General features: G+C 30.8%; 1 protein-coding gene across 1 annotated transcript in view; it reads right to left on the bottom strand.

Moving 5' to 3' along the window:
- LOC125838040 (kinesin-like protein KIN-7C, mitochondrial) overlaps positions 1–12,542 on the bottom strand; it is a 28,213-nt gene extending 15,671 nt beyond the window's left edge. Inside the window, exons 1-7 of the mRNA XM_049517094.1 lie at positions 12,294–12,542; positions 12,113–12,210; positions 10,745–10,834; positions 9,913–9,965; positions 5,242–5,307; positions 5,075–5,128; positions 1,911–1,970 (exon numbers count right to left, since the gene is read on the bottom strand). Coding sequence (XP_049373051.1) covers positions 1,911–1,970; positions 5,075–5,128; positions 5,242–5,307; positions 9,913–9,965; positions 10,745–10,834; positions 12,113–12,210; positions 12,294–12,529 — 657 coding nt within the window. The 5' untranslated portion in view covers positions 12,530–12,542. The remainder of the gene's footprint in view (positions 1–1,910; positions 1,971–5,074; positions 5,129–5,241; positions 5,308–9,912; positions 9,966–10,744; positions 10,835–12,112; positions 12,211–12,293) is intronic.
- Between the last annotated feature and the right edge of the window lie 9,598 nt (positions 12,543–22,140).

Below are 22,140 nucleotides of genomic sequence, written 5' to 3'. Positions count from 1 at the left end.
ACTTCGAATAATAAGCAGCTTTCCAGAAAAATAATTGTATCAAGCAGTAAAAAAGGCTCTTCAATTTTTTAGTAATTAATGAACTGACTTCATAAAAGAAAGCTCCCCTCCTCCCCACCACCCTTCTGAATAGAAACCAGATAATGGAAAAGTAAGTCCACACGGAAAGAAAAGAAAAAAAGAATAAAAATGAGTCTCCAAAGACAATTTTGGATCCAAACAACTAAATTCCAGTACTCTTGCAACCCATGGATCATATCTCCATTTAGATGCTTCATAAGCCTCTATAAAAACCATTCAATTCAGAGACAGAAGTGGACAACTAAACAATCCAAACATCCAAACTAAAACATACGATGCTATGATTTCTTTTATTCCTCCTCTATAAAAAGTAGTCCAAATTGACAATAACTTCATAACGATTGTGGCTGATGTAAGAGCCAATCATAAAAAGTAATTTGTAATCTGTATACGTGCTTTATCAATCCCTTCATGGTTTTTTATTCCTACATTACACATTGACTCGCTGCACTACGGAATCAATTTTGCTTTTTTCAGAAATGTCATTACATTTGTCAGCTTCGGATCACGTGCTTGATCAAGTCGGGAAAGGATGCTTCTTGACTTGAGATTTCCCTTCAAATTTATTCAATAGATTATGGAGTGCTTATTTACTGTTTCATATTCTTTTTTGTTCAATGGTGGACTCACAAAACCTTTAGAGAACAAGAGAGGCATCAGGCAAGGGGATCCAATGCCCCCTTACTTGTTTGTCATAGGCGTGAAATATCTGCAAGGGGAAACAGATCAGCTGGCTCTAAATGGCAGTTTTAATTTCCATGTCAAATGCAGGAAGTTAGGAGCCAGTCATATTTGTTTTGCTGATGACCTTCTGATGTTTTGCAGGGCTGACCTTATCTCCATTAAAATGTGTGATGCTACTTTCCAGAAGTTCTCACAGGTATTTGGATTGCAAGCTAATACCGATAAAAGTTCAAACTATATGGTTGGCATCTCTAGTACAAAACACCAAATTATGTACATATATACTGTTGGTGAACTCCCCTTCAGATACTTGGGAGTTCTACTGGATTCCAAGAAGCTATCTACTAGCCACTACCTACCACTGATTGAAAAGATTACAGCAAGAATACAATGTTGGTCATCTAAGCTAATGTCCTATGTTGGTAGGTTGCAAATAATCAAATCAGTGTGTTAGGAATTCAGACCTATTGGGCACAGATATTCATCTTACCCAAGAAGATTCTGAAATTGATTGAAGCCATATGCAGATCTTTTCTTTGGACTTGGAGTGCCACTATCTCAATTCTCAAATAAGGCTTTAGTAGCCTGGGAAAAAGTTTGTCAACTAAAAGTTGCAAGGAGAATAGGATGTTACTGATGTTTATGGAATAAAGTTGCTATCATCAAACAGTTTTGGGCCGTAGCCAGAAAGAAGGACTGCCTCTGGATAGAATGGGTACACAGCTTCGATATTAAAAGAGGCAGCCTGGAAAACTTTCCCTTACCCAAATCTGCAGCATAGGTGATTCAAAAGATTCTGGACAGAGAATTGGTAATTAGTGGACTTGATCTTAGGCTTTTGTTGTTGATTGGAAAACTATAAGTTGTAATTAGTAACTATCTCCTAATTTGGCTTGTACAAGTTGGTTTGAGTAGGAAACATTACTGGGTATAGCTGATAGTCAGCTTCAGCTTTGTTTTGAAATTGCTTTTTTGGATGAAATAAAGTTCAACTTTCTACCAAAAAAAACAAAAAACCACGACAACATAAAAAAAGCTTCTTTTTTTTTGTTGATAAGTTATCATAAAAAAAGCTTATTATATGATAAAACAATTTGAAGTAAACTTGAACAAAAGACCATGAACATGCACTCATTCACACGAACCTGAGCGTCTTCTCGTACTCTTAGATTCTGCCCTGTTGGATCAAGCAAATCATTGATGACCTAAAATAAGCATAGAGTCAATTAAATGCATTGGTATTTAACCCTAAAATAAGAAATAAGTACAGCATCATATATCCTGAGTTTTCAATGTTTAATTTGTTAATTGGTTCAAAGTGCAGCATGGAACCCTTTCACGAGTGCCTATATAAGCAGCTTATCACCTTGATGTTTGATCATTTATACCCTTTTGCTACAGCTTATACTACTTGGATCCATTAAGCTTATTATCTTACAGAATCATAAGCTACAAGCAAGTTAAATGCTGCTTCTCCTTTCAGCTCATAGCTGGGACTAACCAGCTAATCTTGTGGCAATTTTGACAAGGATAACATTGAAGTGTCCTATTCAACTAGCACGCTGATCACGTAAATGCAGTTTATTAAAACTAAAACCAGTTTTGGAGAAAATAATACTAGAACTGGCTCAAAAAGTAATTGGGCAGATTACTTGTAAACTTGACAAGTTTAAAGAAGTTATAAAGGCAGTAATTAAGGACACAAATTTAAATAAATAAATAAATGAAAACACATACACTACTCGATAAACGTTGTGTTGGTGTGTTGAAGAAGCAAGATTCAGAGATACGCAAGCTTCTCATCAAGCCTTTAGGCTCAATGAAAGTTTTTGTAAAGAAAATGGATATTAGATCTAACTCAACCCAAAAACAAGCTCATGGGGTGAGGATTGTCCAAAACCATATAAGGATACAACAGTGAATTTCTTCAACCAATGTAAGACACTTAATGCCTTTGCATGCCCAGTTATGCGCGTGTGGAGCGTAGACAATATTTACATGGGGGCTCTACATTGTGCAAACCAAGAATTTGGATGAATCCTACTCTGGTACCATGTAATGAAAATGGGCATTGATCCTATCTTAGCCCTAAAGCTTAGCTCATGGGTTGAGGATTGTCTAGACCATATAAGGAGACAATAGCCTATTATCTCAAGTCTCAACCAATGTGGGTTACCTAGAAATTTCAATGCAACTAGAGATTTGAATTAATGTAACAAAATTGAGAGAAGTGAGGACATTTGATTCATTTGGATTTTGATGGTGTTTTCTACTTTGGGTCATTTTCAAATAGAAACATATACTAGTTCAACATTTTAATAATTGATATGCAAGTAGACGACACTCAATGAGTTTGCCGACCTTTGTTGATTATGTTTTAACATTTTTAAACCAGTTCTATTTTTCAAATTTTCAAAACACCAAGAAGAGGTCGTAGGATTAGGGTAGAAGGCTAGTAAGTAGTTGGGCACTGTTGCACTTTATGTGAGAGAGGTCGAGGGCTATTTAATAGTCGCGTAGTCTCTTATTCTTTATTGCGTATTACTACGTGTTGCTTCATTTGCTTTGTATCTAGCTATTTTGTGGTCATATTATTCTTGCAATTTTGTTTCGAAAACTTCTCTTTTGAGCCAGGGTCCATTGGAAACAACCTCTCTATCCCACAAAGGTAGGGGTAAGATCTGCGTACATCAAACCCTCCCCAAACCACGTGTGGAATTACATTGGGTATATTGTTGTTGTAAAGAAGAGGATAAAACCAAAGTCGTGGGTTTCCTTTCTATGAAATAGGGCAAGTAGAATTTTCATCACAAATTAATGGCCAGCAAAGCTAGCTCAAAAACTCATTGCTTAGACGTTAAACTATTATGCAAAGACAGACTGCCAACAGCATCCTACACAACTATCTCATTCATAAGATACCATTAGTTGTTGCAGAGCAAAGGTCCCAAGCATTAGCAAATGTAGAGTCCAATATGACTCTTCATGCTGAAAAGAAAAGAAATTTCATAGAAAAGGCATTGGCATCTCTATATATGTGTTTCTGCACTATATTTAAATTTTTTGATAGTCACGGTGTTTGAGCCAGTTTGTGCGCACCTCGGTTAGTTCCATCGAATACATGTCACCTCTCACCAACAACATGTAACTCTATCCACCAAGGTTGGGACAGATGGAAAAAAATCACCTACTATTTTTTGTCACGGATGGGGTTTGAACCTAAAACCTCATATTCTCAACTCACTTCATTGACCACTAGGTCATACCTTGGGTGTGTTTCCACACTATTGCCTGAGGGGCTAAATTTTCTTCACCTACTAGACAACTTCTTATAGCTACTTTTCTAGAATTGAATTTTGAGGTCATATAAGCATTTCAATTCACTAATTCAAAATTCTACACATTTTGCTTGCAACGTGAAAGAGGTTGCTCCTTTTATCCTGAATTGAATGCCTCCACCCAGGCCCAAAAGAAGATCTTATAATATCTAAATTGATTCGGCACTTTTGTCCAGCACACCGTAAGAAAAGAACTTCCTGATCGGGGCATCAATTTGAGTCAAAACAGATGGATGCCCACATGCCTAAACTCATTCATGTTGGATATGGTGATGTACAAGCAGTTGTCAAAGGCACATTTAAGCCCTAAAGCGAGGCTCAAAATGTGTTGAGCACTCCGCCTCGCTTAATGTGTGCTTTTGTGTCGTCATCAAGGTTCTAAGCCATACTTTTCTTCGTAAATGAGCCTCTTCTGATTAAAACAATTGATATTTCACTTTATCATAAAAAAATTCAATTTCTTTGTTCATATATTTGGCATTCATGCTTATAATTATTTGTATTTGTGTTTTTTCTCCCTTTGCGCCTTTTTCCGTTGAAGCCCAACTTTATTTGCGCTTAAACCTCCAATGGAACTTCGCGTTTTTTTGTACTTTGCTTTTGATAACACTGGAGGGTAGGATACAAAATAGAGATATATAGCTTGAGCAGGTACAGTCAGAGCACAAATTTAACAGTATAACCTGCTTGTCAGCATATGCTGTTCATACTTGAGAATAAAACACCTGCATTTCACGCTTTTGAAATACAAAAGCTGAGCCAACTGGTATTAGAGCAGCTCTAAGTCACAAGACAGATTAAACCACACAAAGCTCCTCAAGGTCTGCATTTATCTTTCATCTTACCTCAATTCAATCTCTCTCTGAGAGTAAGTATGTTAAATGTTGTTTTGATCAAAACAAAAAAATTGGAATGTAAGCTACACTAAAATCAAATTAATGACTAGAGGAAAAATGTCAAATCATGATTACCTCATTGTATATTTCAAGATAGGAGACGCGAAGGAGAAACTCCCGTCCAGGTGTCTGACACAAGCACATTTGTTAAGTCAGCTATAAACTATGAAATGTTCTTGAAATAGTATTTAAGTTTATGAAACTACAGAACCAATTTTTGCTAAGCCGTGAAAACTGGGTACCTCTTGTATAATGCCAAAGACATCCTTCACCGCTAGTGGAATAATACCAGGAGACTTTTGCTCTCCCTATAAAACATGACGAAAACTTAGCAGGATGTTTCAGATGGAAAGGGATATATCTCTGCCCAACTTGACCATGGAGCTAACACATAACTCTTATAATCAAGAACCAGCACATAAAATCAACATCAAGAATTAAAGTGTTTATTAAGACCACGTGATTGAAAACCACTCCCATATGTTCAAACAAACAAGCATTCTGCATGAAAACAATACAAACCTCTTGTCCAGCGAATTTCTTTAAAAATATTTCTTCTAGATATGGCTTTGTAAGTGTCCACTCATCATAAATAAAAAGCACTCACCTCTCACAAAAGAAATTGCTTTGATAGTTTATGCTGACGATAATGATTACAGGCCATGCTAATAAAAATTATCAGAACTTAAATCCTATTTATCTGAGAAGTTTGAGACAAAAATCTAGGCCTTCACAACAATTTCTTTGAAACATGGCGACAAGAAAAAAGTAGTTTATCTTCTTTAGATGCAGCTTGCTAGCTTTTCTTTTTAGCTGCTGAAAGTTTTTCATGAGTTATGCCACCCCCAATTGAGTTCCCCAAAACACTTTGGATGCTGTATGGTAGCTTTTCTTTTTTAACAACTTCCAGAAATTACATATCTTTCCGGCGACATCTCTGATAATTTCTTGCACTCTAGGGTTCAGTTGGAGTCTGCAGTGCACCAGTTCAGTTTTCACAGAATCTTTCAGACAAAATCTGATTTTATTCTCTGAAATATACTCTCTGGCCAGATTTTGCGGTTATTTCCTAATATTTGGTTAGACCTCTCTTCAATCCAACCATGTCTTTTGGGTTTGATGTGTTTAGTTACAAAAACGCGGGATTTAGAAATTCAAGTCTCATGATTACTTTGGAACCCCTAATGGAAAGTTCAAACTATTTAGCTTGGGCTTCCTCAATTAAGTTGAGAGAAGGAACCCAGCAGTCAAAAACTTAAATGGCACAATTTCTGTTGGAAGAGAACACCTATGGGCATCTCAAGGCACGCTAAATGTATTTTCTTGAGGTTCTCTTGTGTCAAAATGGGTTGCATTAGTGCATTACAAGTCTATTATCTCATTACAAAAAAGCACTTTGTCTTGGCAAATGTAATTTTTTCAATACATTTCCATACTTCTCACCAGATTCAAAGAATAGGCATACTCTTTGATCTTCTCAATCTTACTTTTCCTACTCCAGCTCTTCCTTGCCACTTCAACTTTTACTTTAAAAGACCTCAACCAAAAGCATTCACCATCCTAAGCCAATTGACAATTCTTCTCATGACACAGGTCCACATACTGCGCATGAATCATCATCTACTCCAACATCATTCCCTACTTCAATCGAGCACTCATCAAATCAAGTTAATCTTCCAATTGTTCTTCATGAAGGTAATTGAACTGCTAGCAACTCTCACCTTGATTTAAGTTATCACCATCTGTCACCTTCCTATCATGCATATGTACACATTAATCTACTGTTCAAATAAATTCCTAAGACTGTGGTAGAGGTGATGGTTCACCCAAGTTGGTGTCAGGCTAGATTGGAAAAAATGATAGCTCTTCGTAGCAATGGTACGCAGCTATTCTATTTTCATTATAGAATGATTATTTGATCTTTTTTCTTATTTGTAATTTGTATCATGATTCAATTGAAAGATAATTCCTCTACCACATGGAAAAATACAGTGGAATGTCGCTAGATGTTTACTGTTATAGGGGACCTACTAGCAAAGCTGGTCGTCTAAAAGATAGATTGAAACCTAAGGGATATCTCAGATTTATGGTCTTGATCATGGTAATACCTATCTTCTGCGGCCAAAATTGCATTTGTTTGTCTCTCTATCTCTATGTCAATTGTTAGAATATGAATAGGTTTATACAATTCTATTAGAATAGAAATAGGTTAATACAATCCTATTAGAATAGAAATAGGTTAATACAATCCTATTAGAATAGGAATTGGAATAGAAATAGAAATAGGAATACTAAATAGTATCCTACTTGGTAAAGGATTGTATTATAGGGTCTCAATGTAATAATGTAGACACGACAACAATTCAATAATATTTTTTTACTATATTTCTCACATGGTATCAGAGCCTCTACGATCTTGGTAAACAATCAAAGAGCTTTCACTGCCGGCAGGCGGCTATTATCCATATATGCCGCCCGTCCGACCAATGATTATGTTAGCAAAAGTTGGGTCACCGTGTATCTTTCTGGTGACTATTTTCTCATATCTAATTTGTGTAGCACCGTGCCATCATTCCGGTGACTACTTTCTTATATTTAATTTGTGTAGCACCGCGCCATCATTCTGGTGACTACTTTTTTCAATTTTAATTTTTGTAGCACCGTGCCATCATTTCGGTGACTACTTTTTCATATATAATTTGTGTAGCACCGTGCATCTCTCCGGACTACTTTTCATATTTAATTTGTGTAGTACCGTGGATTTTTTTGAACTATATTCTCATATCTTAGTTGCACAGCATCATGTGTCTTTTCAGTGACTCCTCAAATTTGATTTGCATAGTTTCATTCGTCTTTCCGGTGACTCCTCAAATCTAATTTGCGTAGGGTTGTGCCATCATTCCAATCCTACCCATATAATCTTTCTTTTTCAGTAGGGTCGTGCCATCATTCCAACCCTACCTATATTATTTCTCTTTTTCAATAGGGTCGTTCCATCAATTCGAACTATCCTATATAATTTCTATTTTCTAGTTGGGTCGTGACATCATTCCAACCCTACCTATATAATTTTATTTCTTAGATTGTGACCATTTTTAACCATCAAATCTAATATTCCGACATATGAGCATGTTCCGGCCAATTTTTTGGCGACTTGTTTAATATCGACTCATCTATTGATTCCAACATGATCCATATACTTTATACTAGATTTTGAGCACTTTGTTGCTCAGGGGGAATTTAGTAGCCTTGTATGTCGATTATGTAAGTCCTTGTATGTCGATTATGTAAGTCACTCTATGGTCTGAAACAGTCTTTGCAAGCTTGGTTTGGGAAGTTTCAACACTGTAATTTTATCACTCCTTGTTTTATTGGCATTATGCATCAAATTCAGTATTTCATGAGAAGACCAAGCACATTGAGATTGATTGTCAATTTTGTGGAGTCGAGTGATCAACTTGCAGATATCTCACCAATCCCCTCATCGATCCTCGTGTTAATTACATTTGTAACAAGCTAGGTACATGGATTGTATGCACTAGCTTGAGGGGGCGTGTTAGAATATGAATAGGTTTATACAATTCTATTAGAATAGGAATAAGTTTATACAATCCTATTAGAATAGGAATTGGAATAGAAATAGAAATAGGAATAGTAAATAGTATCCTACTTGGTAAAGGATTGTATTCTAGGGTCTATAAATAGGGTCTCAATGTAATAATATAGACACGACAACAATTCAATAATATTATTTTCCTATATTTCTCACACCAGTCATGTTTCGTTGGTCTCATCATTTTTTGTATATCAAGAATGCATTCCTTCAAAGCAAGTAAAACTGAATTGTATTCGAACTTTGTTTTTTGGTGTAATCAGATCTACTCTAATGACATTGTCTCTATCATTGATGTTTTAGACTCATTATAGGGATAGGACAATGCCTTTAGAGTTCCTTATGTAAATATGGTTTTCAGTACAACCCATGTACTGATTTAAAGAAATAGAAACAATTACCAATCTCAAAAAAAAAAATGCATTCCTTCGAAGCATACTTCATGAAGAGTTTACATGAAGCAATCACCTAGGGTTGCTACACTGGAGGAGTCTGAATTTGTATGTCAATCCTTCTATGGTCTTACGCAAATACCAAGGGCATGATTTGACCATTTTAGCACTGTAGTAAAACTTGGCATGCTTTGAGGTCCAACTGATCATTATGCGTTTTACAAGCATTTTATAACATCAAACACATAAACTTGGTTGCACGTGTTGATGACATTGTCATAGCAAGTGATGATGAAGACATTGTTTCAGCTCAAGCAACATCTTGTTGGTTATTTACAGACTAAGGATTTGGGTAAACTGAAAGACTTCCAAGAGATTAAGGTGGCACAATCTAGAAATATTGTCATTTCGAAAAGGAAGTATACTTTGGCTATATTGGAAGAAACCTGTATGTTAGATTGCAAACTAGTTGATACTCTGGTTATCAAAATGTTAAGCAAGTTACACTTTTACAGTACAAGGTGAGCTTTTGAAGGTCCCAGGTCAATATTGGAGGCTTATACAAGCTCAATTATACAGCTATTGAACACTTTCCTTTTTCATACTTCCTGTATACACTATTTAAATATCCAATTGCTTGAAGGAATAATAAAGTTCATTCCTTAAATCTTTTCTTTCTCCTTTTTCACATTCTTCAAATCAACATATGGTCTCTACAACTTGGCATAGATCAGTTCTTTTGATGGCTGGATGTTTCATTTTTAACTGCCAGCAAATTAACAACAATGTTGGATCTATAATCAATTTCAAAATGCCTGTAGTGTTGGATGAGTAATCTACTTCCAAATGTACACCAAAAAGCACAGCGAGATTAAAATGATTAATGAAAGCTTGACTAAATGGCTTACATGCATTGTATGAGTCTTTCCGCTGCTAGTTACACCATAAGCAAATACAGTTCCTGCAAAATGTGGAGGAATGAGTGCTGTCTTTAGTCTAAATAACTCTCTTCTATCCATCTATACCATAGTGCACTTAAGTGTATGATACTAATGCCTAAACAGAATTCTCTGTTTTCACTTAGTTGGCCCAATACCATGTCAATTGATGCCTCACGTGTTCAATCTGACACTTCAAAGCATATATTAATACAACATGGTTTCTAATGATAATGACTAAATTCTCCTTCAAATTTAAAGCAAGAAAATATAGAACTGAAATCTAAAGAGTTGTAACTTTAGTTTCCACATTTCTCTAACAAGAGATGGAAGTCAAAATCTTACAAATTATGCAAACAAGTAAAAGGCCTTGTTCAACTAATTTGTTGCAGTATGAGGCACAACTATATTATTTCCGATTGGTTTACATCCCAGTGAATTAATGCAAAAAGGAGTACCATGGGATGAATTGATACATTTATGGAAAAGAAGGGAAGAAGGAAATTACTTTGGTAGAAAAGCCCTAAGTCAGGAATAAAGGTTGTTTTTCTCCAATAATGACATATTAGTGTATGATATAAAAAAATCTGTAATAAGCAAACTGATCTTGTATCTGTGGTTTGCAGTTAAAGAAAATTGATATTGAGTTAATTCAGCAGGTAGAACCCCGGGAAAAGAATGAGCCATCATTCTCTTCAATTTCTATTAAAGATACCTAATTAAAGATGGAAAAAATGTATTATGGCTCTATCCCAGTTATAACATTGCAAGTTAAATTCAATATATATGCAAGAATAAATACCATTAATTCCTTCCATGGCACCACCCACCACATGCTGAGCTGCAACATCATAAACATGACGTGTAGTTGTTGCAGGACCAAAAACTCTATCTGTATGAAAGAAATGACATTTCCATACTTTAAATAAATAATATGTCCATGGAAAGTGACAAACAATTTAATCTATGAATAGTCGAACAAAAAAAGAAACAACACTAAACAATCTAGCAGCAGAACTCCTGTTAAAACTGTGACAACTAGATGGAGAAATCTATTGCACAACCCCCAAGCTGATTTGCATAGTAACAAATGCCATGTGAAGGTTCAAGATACAGAGTTATTCTTCTCCTTGGCAAGTCATTCTAAAAGTAATAGACACCATAAAATGGAAAAGATACTCTAATTCTCTGAATTTTCTCCATAAATATCCCCGGAATCATCGGATGAGAGGAGCACAACAGAGGGACAACAACACACATCGAAACTCAAGGTAAATGAACAACATAAGTTGCTTTAAGCTGGAGAAAGAGAAAATGAGGGACAGAAAAGAAATTTAATTCATTAGTCAAAGACAACTCACTTTGGTAGTATCCATACCCTGAGGATATGTTACCCATAACCAAGGAAATGCAACTCCATTCACAGTCATAGGAAAGATTGAGTCTCGGTGTTTCTTATTGAGAGTTGAAATGAAAGGAAAAGGGACAATGACGAAGAACAAAAGGAAATATGGAGCCCCCAAGGCCTAGCTCAAGTTGCAAAAGGTGGAGGTTTTGTGGCTTAGGTCGCAGGTTCAAGCCCCGCACCATGCAAAGCGAACCCGGTATTTAAGTGGAGAAGGGTAGAGGGGCGGGCCCATTATCCACCGAGTTTAGAAGGCTGTGATTGGTCCAAAGGGCAGGTCACAGACGGATTTCTCGGTTATCAAAAAAAAAAAGGAAATATGGAAGAACACAACAATAGAAAAGCACACAACAAGATAACTAAGTTCTATGATTGCATCTCCTTTTTGTTCCTTTAGTATTTAAACATGTTCGTTTTCCTTCTCTTCGTTCAAACTTGTTTCCTATTTCCTTCACATTTCCTTCCCAGTGAAGCTTTCAGCAAATTTAAGCTGGGAACCTATACGTTTAATTTAACTCATATAGCAACATGGACTGAATTTTCTAAACAGGTAGATATGCCAACAAAGAAAGGTTTTTTGGCAAGAAAAAGAGCAGGGGAACTGTCAGACAGCAGCCCTGCATGAATGAGTTGTACCTCCTGTAGCATTAATTGTATTTTTCGACAAATGAACTACTACATTATTTTTATAAATACATACACTTCCATGAAAACTAAATACATACCCTTCCATAAAAACAGATAGTCCAAGTCTTAAACACTAACCAAAACTATAAGCAATTTTTGAATTGTTCTCATTGCGGACGGTAGAATCTCCATCGGCATACCAAGCTAACTCGTCTCCTTTTCCAATTTCTCTAGCGCTACAAAAAGATGTAAAATCCACCGGTCATCAACAGCAACAGCGCACTTAAAGTACCAATCTAAAAGTCGAGAAATTACTCACTTGAGCGGACGAAACCTAACAGTAACAGTGACATTCTCCTTAGTCTTTCCAGAAGAATCCGGTGGACAGTCAGAGCTAGGAATAGACGGAGAAAGAGATGATTTTGCCGGCGGAGCGGGAACCTTCGATGAAATAATGGAAGGAGTAGTAGGACGCTTGGAGGAGGAAGACGACGACGATGGCTTCCGTGACCGGAACGGCGAGATTGATGATCGGAGAGACCTTGAAGAAGACATCGGAAGAGAGAGTGTGTGTGTAGGTCACGTGCAGGCCGGCGAAATTTGCCGCCCTCTGTATATATCCCTCCAAAATATGAGCTTTGATATGATTCTATTTAAGCGGGTTTTCGAAATTTTTGAGCCTATAGTGGAGAGACTGAATGACGAAAATAGCCTGGTGACACATGATCCAATATGCAATGGCGGATTCAGAATTTTCGTTCAGGAATTTGAAAAATAAAATAAGCAAGGCTGGACTCTCACTTAAAATTTTCCATTATTACCCGAAATTATAAAATATAATTTTTTTTTAAAAAAAAAAGGGGGGGGGGGGGGGGGACCCTAGACCGTTTAGTTCAAAATGGAGAAATCTTGTTGTCTCTTTTAACTTTATTTTTGTCATATCATTTTTGTCTTCCAAAGTTAAAAAATCAGTGCACGTTGAAAAATTTGAGACTATTTTGAAATAGTTAGTAGGGCCGTGAGAATAATGTGGAGGAAAATGCTAGAGAGTTTTGGTACGAAATATTACTAGTGATTGATTTGTCATAATTATAATAATAGAAAGATAATAATCTAATGATGAAATACAAATTATTTTATTTTTCATAATTGATCACATTGTTTATAACAATGCAAGCAATCTCGAGAATGTTTAGACCGTAAATATAATGTTACTTTATGCTTCATAGTACATTTCATGTGAAATACTCATTCAATCATTTGTGTGGAAAAAAAATATTTCGAAATTAAGTATTTTAGAATTGTTATACCATTTTTTATATGGAATTAAAGTAATATTACAATTTTAAAATAAATTATTGTGTGATTTTATCTCATTCACTCTTTAATAAATTTATCTTAAGTTTAATTTTGAGATTAGTTATTCCTTATTCTTGTATCAAACAAGCACTATTCCGTTAGTTTATGCTTTTAGACACATATTTAGAATTTGAAGTTTATGATTCATGAATTGATTTTAAATTGATATGTAGTAATATTAGGTTCGTAGTTAATTTTAACTATATTTTGAAAATTTTAAAATATGAACTACTCTTGAATTCACGTGACTGTTAGAAAAAATGGTCTGATATTATTTTAAACTTTTTTTTTTATGCTTTAACTATTTTGGATTATATGTTATTTTATGTACATGAACCCAATTAGTCGTTTATGACATATCTAGTAAAAAACAATAGTATAGACTTAACCCAAATGAGGTTTATAATGGGTGAGTGGTGGTTTACTTAACTCATGGCTGGAGCCACCGTCCCATGACATTAACTAAGGGATAGTTTGGTTTTTTGTTAGAGTTATGCAGGTATTAATTATGCAGTATTGAATAATATTGGATTTAGTCATATAGATATTAGTTATGTGATATTATTTAGTTATGCAAATATTACAATGTGAATTATTAACTATTGAATAATGAATTTGTTGTAAATTAATGACTATAAATGAGTAAGCAAATAGTTTTGAATAAAAAGTAAAGAAAAAAGAACTCTCCCTTTATACTTAAGTGAGAATTATGTTTATTTTTTTGCTATTTTATTTTATCTTATTTTATTTATTTTTTAACTCAAACGAACACTAAAAATTAATTTATTAATTTATCGAAACCACAAATAAATTCTAACGAAAACAATCCAAACGACAACAACAAATCTAACTCCTCCAATTTCCATCGGAAGCACCACCGCCACCTTCTCTTCAAGAGCAATCACGGTAGTGGTCACCTATTTAATATTTTCTTCAACTAACTTTTTAATAAAATATCCAATATTGATATACTAATAATCAATATAGCTAGGTAATGTTCTCAATAAAAAAGACATAAAAATAAATTAATATAGGTAAATGTGTAATTTATTATTTTAATACATGTATAACTTATTCCACTTTCTATTCGCATAACTTATACATAGATTTCCTCGTAAGTTATGTTGCTATTAATTATGTAGGACTACAAAAATACAATCAAATTCAAAATTAATACATGAATAACTTTTATACAATGTTTAGAATCCTACCAACCAAACATGGTATACGTTGGATTGATTTTTCTATCTTTTTTTTTTTTTTTTTTTTTTTTTACCGTGGTTTCCGGGCGTCGCTTTGCGAACCCAACTAGATTGATTTTTCTATCTAAAACAAAACTTCTACTGAACATAGTAAAACTAATACAATTTTTTTATACATGAATAAAATATATGTTATACAGTAACCAAAAGACCCTAATGATTTATAACTCTGACCATATCCCCTCTCGTAGAGAAGAATCTAGCAAAAGATAATTAGTCAAATATGTTAAACGGGATACACACTTTCTCAAACCAATCAGATTTGGCTAAACGACATAAATGCATCAAAAAAAATTCTTACTTTCAAATTATTCACCTATTGTTGTATTGGAGATTTAGAACTCCTCACAACTTGTAAGAATCCGAATTTTCATATTGAAGAATACAAATCAAAGCAAGAGGAATTTTTGGTTAAGTGATTTTCTTTTATATAAATTATTATTTTTAATTCATGATAAATTTCTTCTTTCATTTTTCAATACTAGTATACGTGTCCACGCATTGCGTGAAGATTATTAAAATTTATTTAATTGTTCAAATATATTACATAATTTTGATTTTATTAAAATATAATTATCATCATATTTTTCATGCAATGTACTTAATATCATAAAATTTTATATAACTAAAGGAATAAATCATATAAATGCATGCGCACGATCATCAAATAACATTTTTGAAAAAACTAAATATGATAATTGTATATTTCTTATACAAACGTTTCAAAAATATATTATGATTAAAAATAAATAAGAATGAAAGAATTAAGAGAATATGTTGGTACACTCTCTCAAATTAATATATGAAAAAAAAAAATTATTATTTTCTTTCAATAGAGAGATTTTGCGTAAATTAAATAATTTATTCATTTTCAAATTTTTTTCATAATGATTTTAAAATATTTATCTGAATAATAAATTCCTCATGTTAATGGTCAATTTAAAAGTTGTGTACAAAAATACATGACATCTCTTTATTCATTTCATATTGATCAAGTTTCTACGCTTCTACTCCTCTAAGTGTTATCTAAGTAAGATAAACATTTTTTATATATATAAAAAAAGAAGACTGACTCTTCAATTATAAAAAAAATTATTTTTGAGTTGAAAAATTGTATATTCACTATAAAAGTTAAATATGTGATAGTTATAACTATTAAGCATTACATTAAGTTATGGAATAGTTTAAAAATTAAGTACCTTAAAAACATGATTTATATTTTACATTATATAGCCATATATTATGGGAATGTAGCTAATCATTTCCATAAAAATAGGCTCATTAAGAGTTGAGAGATGATATATTTGAAAAACAGTTATAAATTGTTAAAGACAATATTTCTCAAAAGTCTGAAAAAAAATTAATAATAGTTAAAATTATTTTTAATGTTAATTATAAATACTGTTATTTTAACATATTCATTGTTGCCTATATTTTTGTGGAAACAACTGAATGTATTTCAAATTCATTGTTGTCCATATTAGTAATTATTAGATTTAAAATTTTTATTTTATAAAACTTAAACTGTTAAATTTTTTAAATTAATTTTGTGAATTCAATATAAGTTTTGTTTTAAAAAACTCCATTATGCATGGACAATTATTTCAGCCACGTATTCATAATTAGTTAATACTTATTTGTAATTAGTTAATACGTATTTTATTAATGAAACAGTGCAATCTAAAAATACGAATGTGTCTTAATATTTTGGAAATCAATTATTTTTCTTAATTGTTATCTCCAAAAGCTTTTGCCCTTTTTGAATGTGTCTGAGATTACGCATGTATATGTATATTGTGTTGGGGGCAGAACTTGACCTTTTTTTTTGTTTTTTTTTTATTTTTTATTTGAGTTTGCAGTTTTTATTTAAAAAATAATAATTTTTGTGGTGGTTACTGAGTAAGTTTACACATATTTCTAAATTTTAATTAATTAAATTTTTTTTTATAATCTTAAATTGCAATTTCAAACTATTTAATTTTGAGTTATTTATAAACTAATTTTAAAAAGGTTAATGAAATTTTTGGAAAACAGTTACGTTGATTGGTGAAGAATTACCGGTTTGTTTGAATATTCTTTCACTAACCCCTCCTTTTATTTAGGATAGAAGTGGGAAGTTAATGTGCAGTTAAAATATTTTTTTATTTCTCATTTTTCATTATTATTAAATAAAAATGTGCAGTTAGATGGTTCAAATTTTAAAAATACCTTTCAAGAAAAAAGGACCACAACGTTGAGTTTTTTTTAGAATTTTTTATTTTATTTTATTTTTAATTTTATTTTTAGTGTTTGAAATTTCTATTTTTATTTTTAGAATTCCAATTAATTTTATAATTTACAATTATTTATTTTTTTGGTAGTGCTGACAATAAACATTATATTTTTTAAGAGTCCAAAACGTGTTAAAAAATATATAACAATTATCTTTTTATTTATTAGTTTTATTTTCAATATTTGATGATTTATGTTTTTACTGGTTTATTTTTAGATTTTAATTTAATTCTTCTTTGTGGTAAGTTTTTTTCTGATTTTTATAATATACAGATAAATAATATATCTATATATAGATTATTATTATTATAATAATTATTATTCTATTATTATTATTATTATTATTATTATTATTATTATTATCTATATTTGTTTTTCTTTATATGAGGAGATTGTGGAAAGATGGTTAAAATTAAAAATATACCTTTCCACAAAAAAAGGACCACAACTTTAGAGTGTTTTTTTAAAAAATAAATACATACACATAATTAATTTAAATTTTTTAAAAATCTGATTTAGTGTGGTGCTGACATGTGACACTTTTTCTTCTCCTTTTATATGTGCAGTTAGATGGTTCAAATTTAAAATTTAAAATTGCAATTTCAAACTATATTTTTTTTAGTTATTTATAAACTAATTTTAATAAACTTTATTATAACATCTTTTAAAACAATTTTAGAAGTAGAGAGTTAACGTCTGCGGTTAGAATTTTTTTAGTTTTTTCTTTTTAATATTTTTTACGTGTAATTTAGTAGAAGTAGATAATGTTAATAAACTTCATTATAACACCTTTTATATATGCTTTCACTATTTTTTTTGTATAATTTTTTTTAAAATAACATTCTTTGTCCGTCTATTTTTTAAATACAGATTAAAAAAGATTGATTAAAATTTGTAAATTGTATTTTAATTTTAATTAATAGATTATATAAAATTAATTTTACGTAATTATTAAATTAGTGATCATAATCTGAAGTTGCATATATATATGAATAAGTATAAAAAAAGTATTAAAAATTAAAAAAATAAGACAAAAAGTAATGGACTTATAAAGCATATAATTAACTTTCAGATTATTTAAAATATAATATATTTAATTTCTAATATGTACATACTTATATGTATAGATTTTCCTGGGAAAAAAAATGCTCAATTTTAAAAGTTTTTGACTAATTTTCTACTCGTTGAAAGAGTGAAAGATTAACATTGAAATATGGAGATGATCTTCATGTAATTTTTCAATGTCACTGAGAGATTCATCGTCACTATCTAGGCCATTAATGTTATTTCATGAAACTATCTTCATTGATGTCTTTTGATTTTATGCTTTGATCAATAAACTTACTTTCTTGGTTGCTTCCATTTAAAAATAAATAAAGATAAAACTTACATGAATTCATGATTGCTTTAAAAAACTTTCAAGCATGAAGCATATATGCAAAATCTTGTAAATATTCAACCTAAAGATAAATTATTTCACATCTAAATATTATCATACTCAATATTAAAAATAAAAAAATAATCCATAGTCACAACATAATTAAAAAAAATAAAAATACATTCATTCATTTTTTTGAGAGTTTTCAATTTCTTTCATAATTTATTTATCATTTTTTAATCCTCTATATAGTACATTAAAAAACAACATATTTCCTAACAAAATAGGAAGAAAAAACACATAGGCCTCAAAAAACAAAAAAGTAAGATTTTCCCACAATTACCACAAAGTCTGTTCAGTACCATAATTTACAACGAACTCCTCTTTCTTGAGATATGAATTGCTCACTTAATTGTTCAACTTCTCTTGATTTTTCTCGATCATTTTTTCTTGACTCGATTATGATCATAAATTTGAGCCTTCTTTTAAGAAGGATAAAGAAAAAATAATAATTTGGAAAACAGTTACGTTGATTCGGGAAGAACTATCCGTTTGTTTGAATATTGTATCACTAACCACTCCTTTTATTTTAGGATAGAAGTGGGAAGTTAATGTGCAGTTAATTTTTTTTTATTACTTCTTATTTTTTTCACTATTATTAAATAAAAAATGTGCAGTTAGATGGTTCAATTTAAAAAATACCTTTCCAAAAAAAGCACCACAACGTTGAGCTTTTTAAAAATAAAACAATTAATTTTAATTTTTAATTTTCTTTTTAGTGTTTGAAATTTCTATTTTTATTTTTAGAATTCCAATTAATTTTAATAATTTACAAATTTTGTTTTTTTTGGTAGTGCTGACAATAAACATTTATAAATTTTTTAAGAGTCCAAAACGTGTTAAAAATATACAACAATTATTTTTATTTATAAGTTTTTATTTTCAATATTTGATGACTTATGTTTTTTACGGGTTTATTTTAAAAAATCTACATTTTTGTTTTTCTTTAAATGAGGAGATTGTGAAAAGATGGTTAAAATTTAAAATATACATTTCCACAAAAAAAAGGACCACAACGTTAGATTTTTTTCTTAAATAAATACATACACATAATTAATTTTAATTTTTTAAAAAAAACTGATTTAGTGTGGTGCTGACATGTGACACTTTTTTTTCTCCTTTTATATATAGATAGATATTGGATACACACCAATTATTCATTTTCACATGGATGGTTTAATGATTTGACTATGTCTTCCCTTTAATACACAAGACCATTCAAGAAACAAAAACAAAGACAAAGGCAAATGAATTGTAATATCTTAGGAAGAACATGAAGAGAAGAAAGGCAAAAGAATTGAAATATCTCAAAATGGTAAGTCTTATAATTCTTTTATTTGTTTCATCTTGACTTCGAACCTGCTCTAATATTTTCTTTTCATTTTTATTATAGTTGCAGATGACAGAGTCATTTACATTTAATTTTATATATACACTGTACTCTCTGATGATGAACATAAATTATTGTTGAACTATCTAATTATTTTATTTTTTTTTAAAAAGAGGCTAGGCATTTGTTTGTAATACATTACCTTGGATGTTGTTGTAAAAAAAATTAATTATAAATATGAATATTTGAATAGTTTAATTCAAAGTTTTAAAATAATCCTTATAATAAAAGTAGATAGTTTTTTTTTTCTTTTTTATTTAAATTTTGTACTTTTTTTATAATGTTCAATATTGTTTCAAGTGAAACTAAAATCACAAAATTCACGATTAAATTTTTGGGATAATTTCGAAGACCTCCCCTCAAGTTTCGTCTCATCACACTAACCTCCCATGTGGTTTATAACATTACGTTTACCTCCCTTATTTTGATTTTTAACACTATTGTTTAAACCTATTTTATCATAATATAAATAAAATACAAATTGACAAGATATGCCCTCTCTTAATATAATAAACTCTTTCAATTAATTAATTCCATCAAAATATCTTTTAATAGTTTTACTCTTTTATTTATTTATTATTTTTTGAGATTCAAATTATATAAAGTATAAAAAATGACTATATCTTATATATTTAGTAATATTCTAATTTAACCTTTTTTTATTTTATCTTTAATGATATAATTTATAATTACACTGTATTTATAATTTACTTATTTTAGATCATAAATTTAAAGATTTACTTTCATTCTTAAACGTTGTGCTCAATTAAGATTTCAATAAATATATATATTTTTTAAATGACTGTAGTTTGGGTTCATCTCTGTTTATTTACGATTGATAATTAAATGTGAGAAAGATGAGAGAGAGAGACGAGCAAGAATGAGAGAGGGAGTATTGAGGCGATCGAGATATTTGTGAGAGAGAATAAAGGCACGAGAGATACAATTATATTAAATATATACAATTACATATTTGATATCAAATGTATCACAAATATAATTAATTTGTATCAATGAATATAACTATACAAGTGTGTCAAAAACTGTTGTATTCATCATTACAAACTAATTGTATTAAGTATATTAACGAATATAATTATGTCAAGTTATATCAGGTTCAAGTGTATTAACAAATATAATTTGTATCAACGAATACACTTGTATCAATGGTTGTATTTCATAACAAATTGTATTTGTATTCGTGTGTATTTGTATTCATCTATTGCCTTGTGTATTTATATTTTTGTATTACCCATGTGTATTTATATTTTTCAGGAGATTTCATTAATAGCAACGAGATTAAATTTAATAAGTCTCCTTAACTACAGTTTGCCTGATTACACTCCATATCTATAGTTTCGTTTGCTAATGGGTATTTCCGTTTGTATAAATTGCTTGTCGTTTGTATAATTCTCTTGCCAATATACAAACATGGTAAATATATACAAAATTTGTATGTATACATTTATTTATTTTCTAGAACTTATACAAATAAAATATATCAACATGATAATTATATATAGTTAGGATAAGCATATACAAATTTTGGATTTACACAATTAGGAAAATTATGAATTTATACAAATAGGAACCGAATTATACAAATTATAAATTTATATAATTAGGAGCCGATTATACAAATACTGGACGTGGGCCACGTAATTATGATTGTAAGTTAGTTGCGAATGATAATTTGATTAAATTGTAGCTATGTTAACTAACTAACCAGTATATATTTGCTTATTCGCATAATTTTCTCTATATTGCCTTGTACATTTGTATTTATATTTATATTTGTATTCATATGTTATCTCGTGTATTTGTATTTATGCGTTACCACTTACCAATTACAATGTGTGTTTGTATTTGTTGCCTAGCGTGTTTGTACTTGTATTTGTATTCATTTGTTGTCTTGAAAAAAAACATCATTTTGTATTTATATCATTGAATATATCATCTGTATTTTGAATAATAGAAAATGTTTTGTATCGTTGAAATATCTCATTTGCGTTTTCAATCACTTAAAAAGATTTGTGTAGTTAACAATCATCATTTATATTATATCATTGTTTGTTACCATTTATATTTGTTATAAAACAACGAATTATAACTTTATTAAACTATAATTATATATAATAATGAGTAAATTTTAGGTTTATCAAACATAAAAATCATATTTGTATGCTATAGCTATAGTTTGTATAATTGTGCTCCATAGCAAACTTAATATGTATATTTCGGTATAATTACAGAAATCCACCTTTTAGTTTACTTATTATCACTATCCCCTATAAGTTATACAAATATCCAAAATCCTTCATTTTCGCGCATCAGATTAGTGTATCTCGCGCATCAGATTACTGTATCAGCGCTTATATTATTGTATCTCGCGCATCAGATTACTGTATCAGCGCTTATATTATTGTATCTCGCGCATCAGATTAGT

The sequence above is a fragment of the Solanum verrucosum genome, unplaced genomic scaffold (assembly GCF_900185275.1).
Source record: "Solanum verrucosum unplaced genomic scaffold, falcon-dt-bn FXZP01000079.1, whole genome shotgun sequence".
In the NCBI taxonomy this organism is placed as follows: domain Eukaryota; kingdom Viridiplantae; phylum Streptophyta; class Magnoliopsida; order Solanales; family Solanaceae; genus Solanum; species Solanum verrucosum.
The sequence above is the reverse complement of the archived record's forward strand: the minus strand, read 5'-3'. Positions and strand labels throughout refer to the sequence as shown.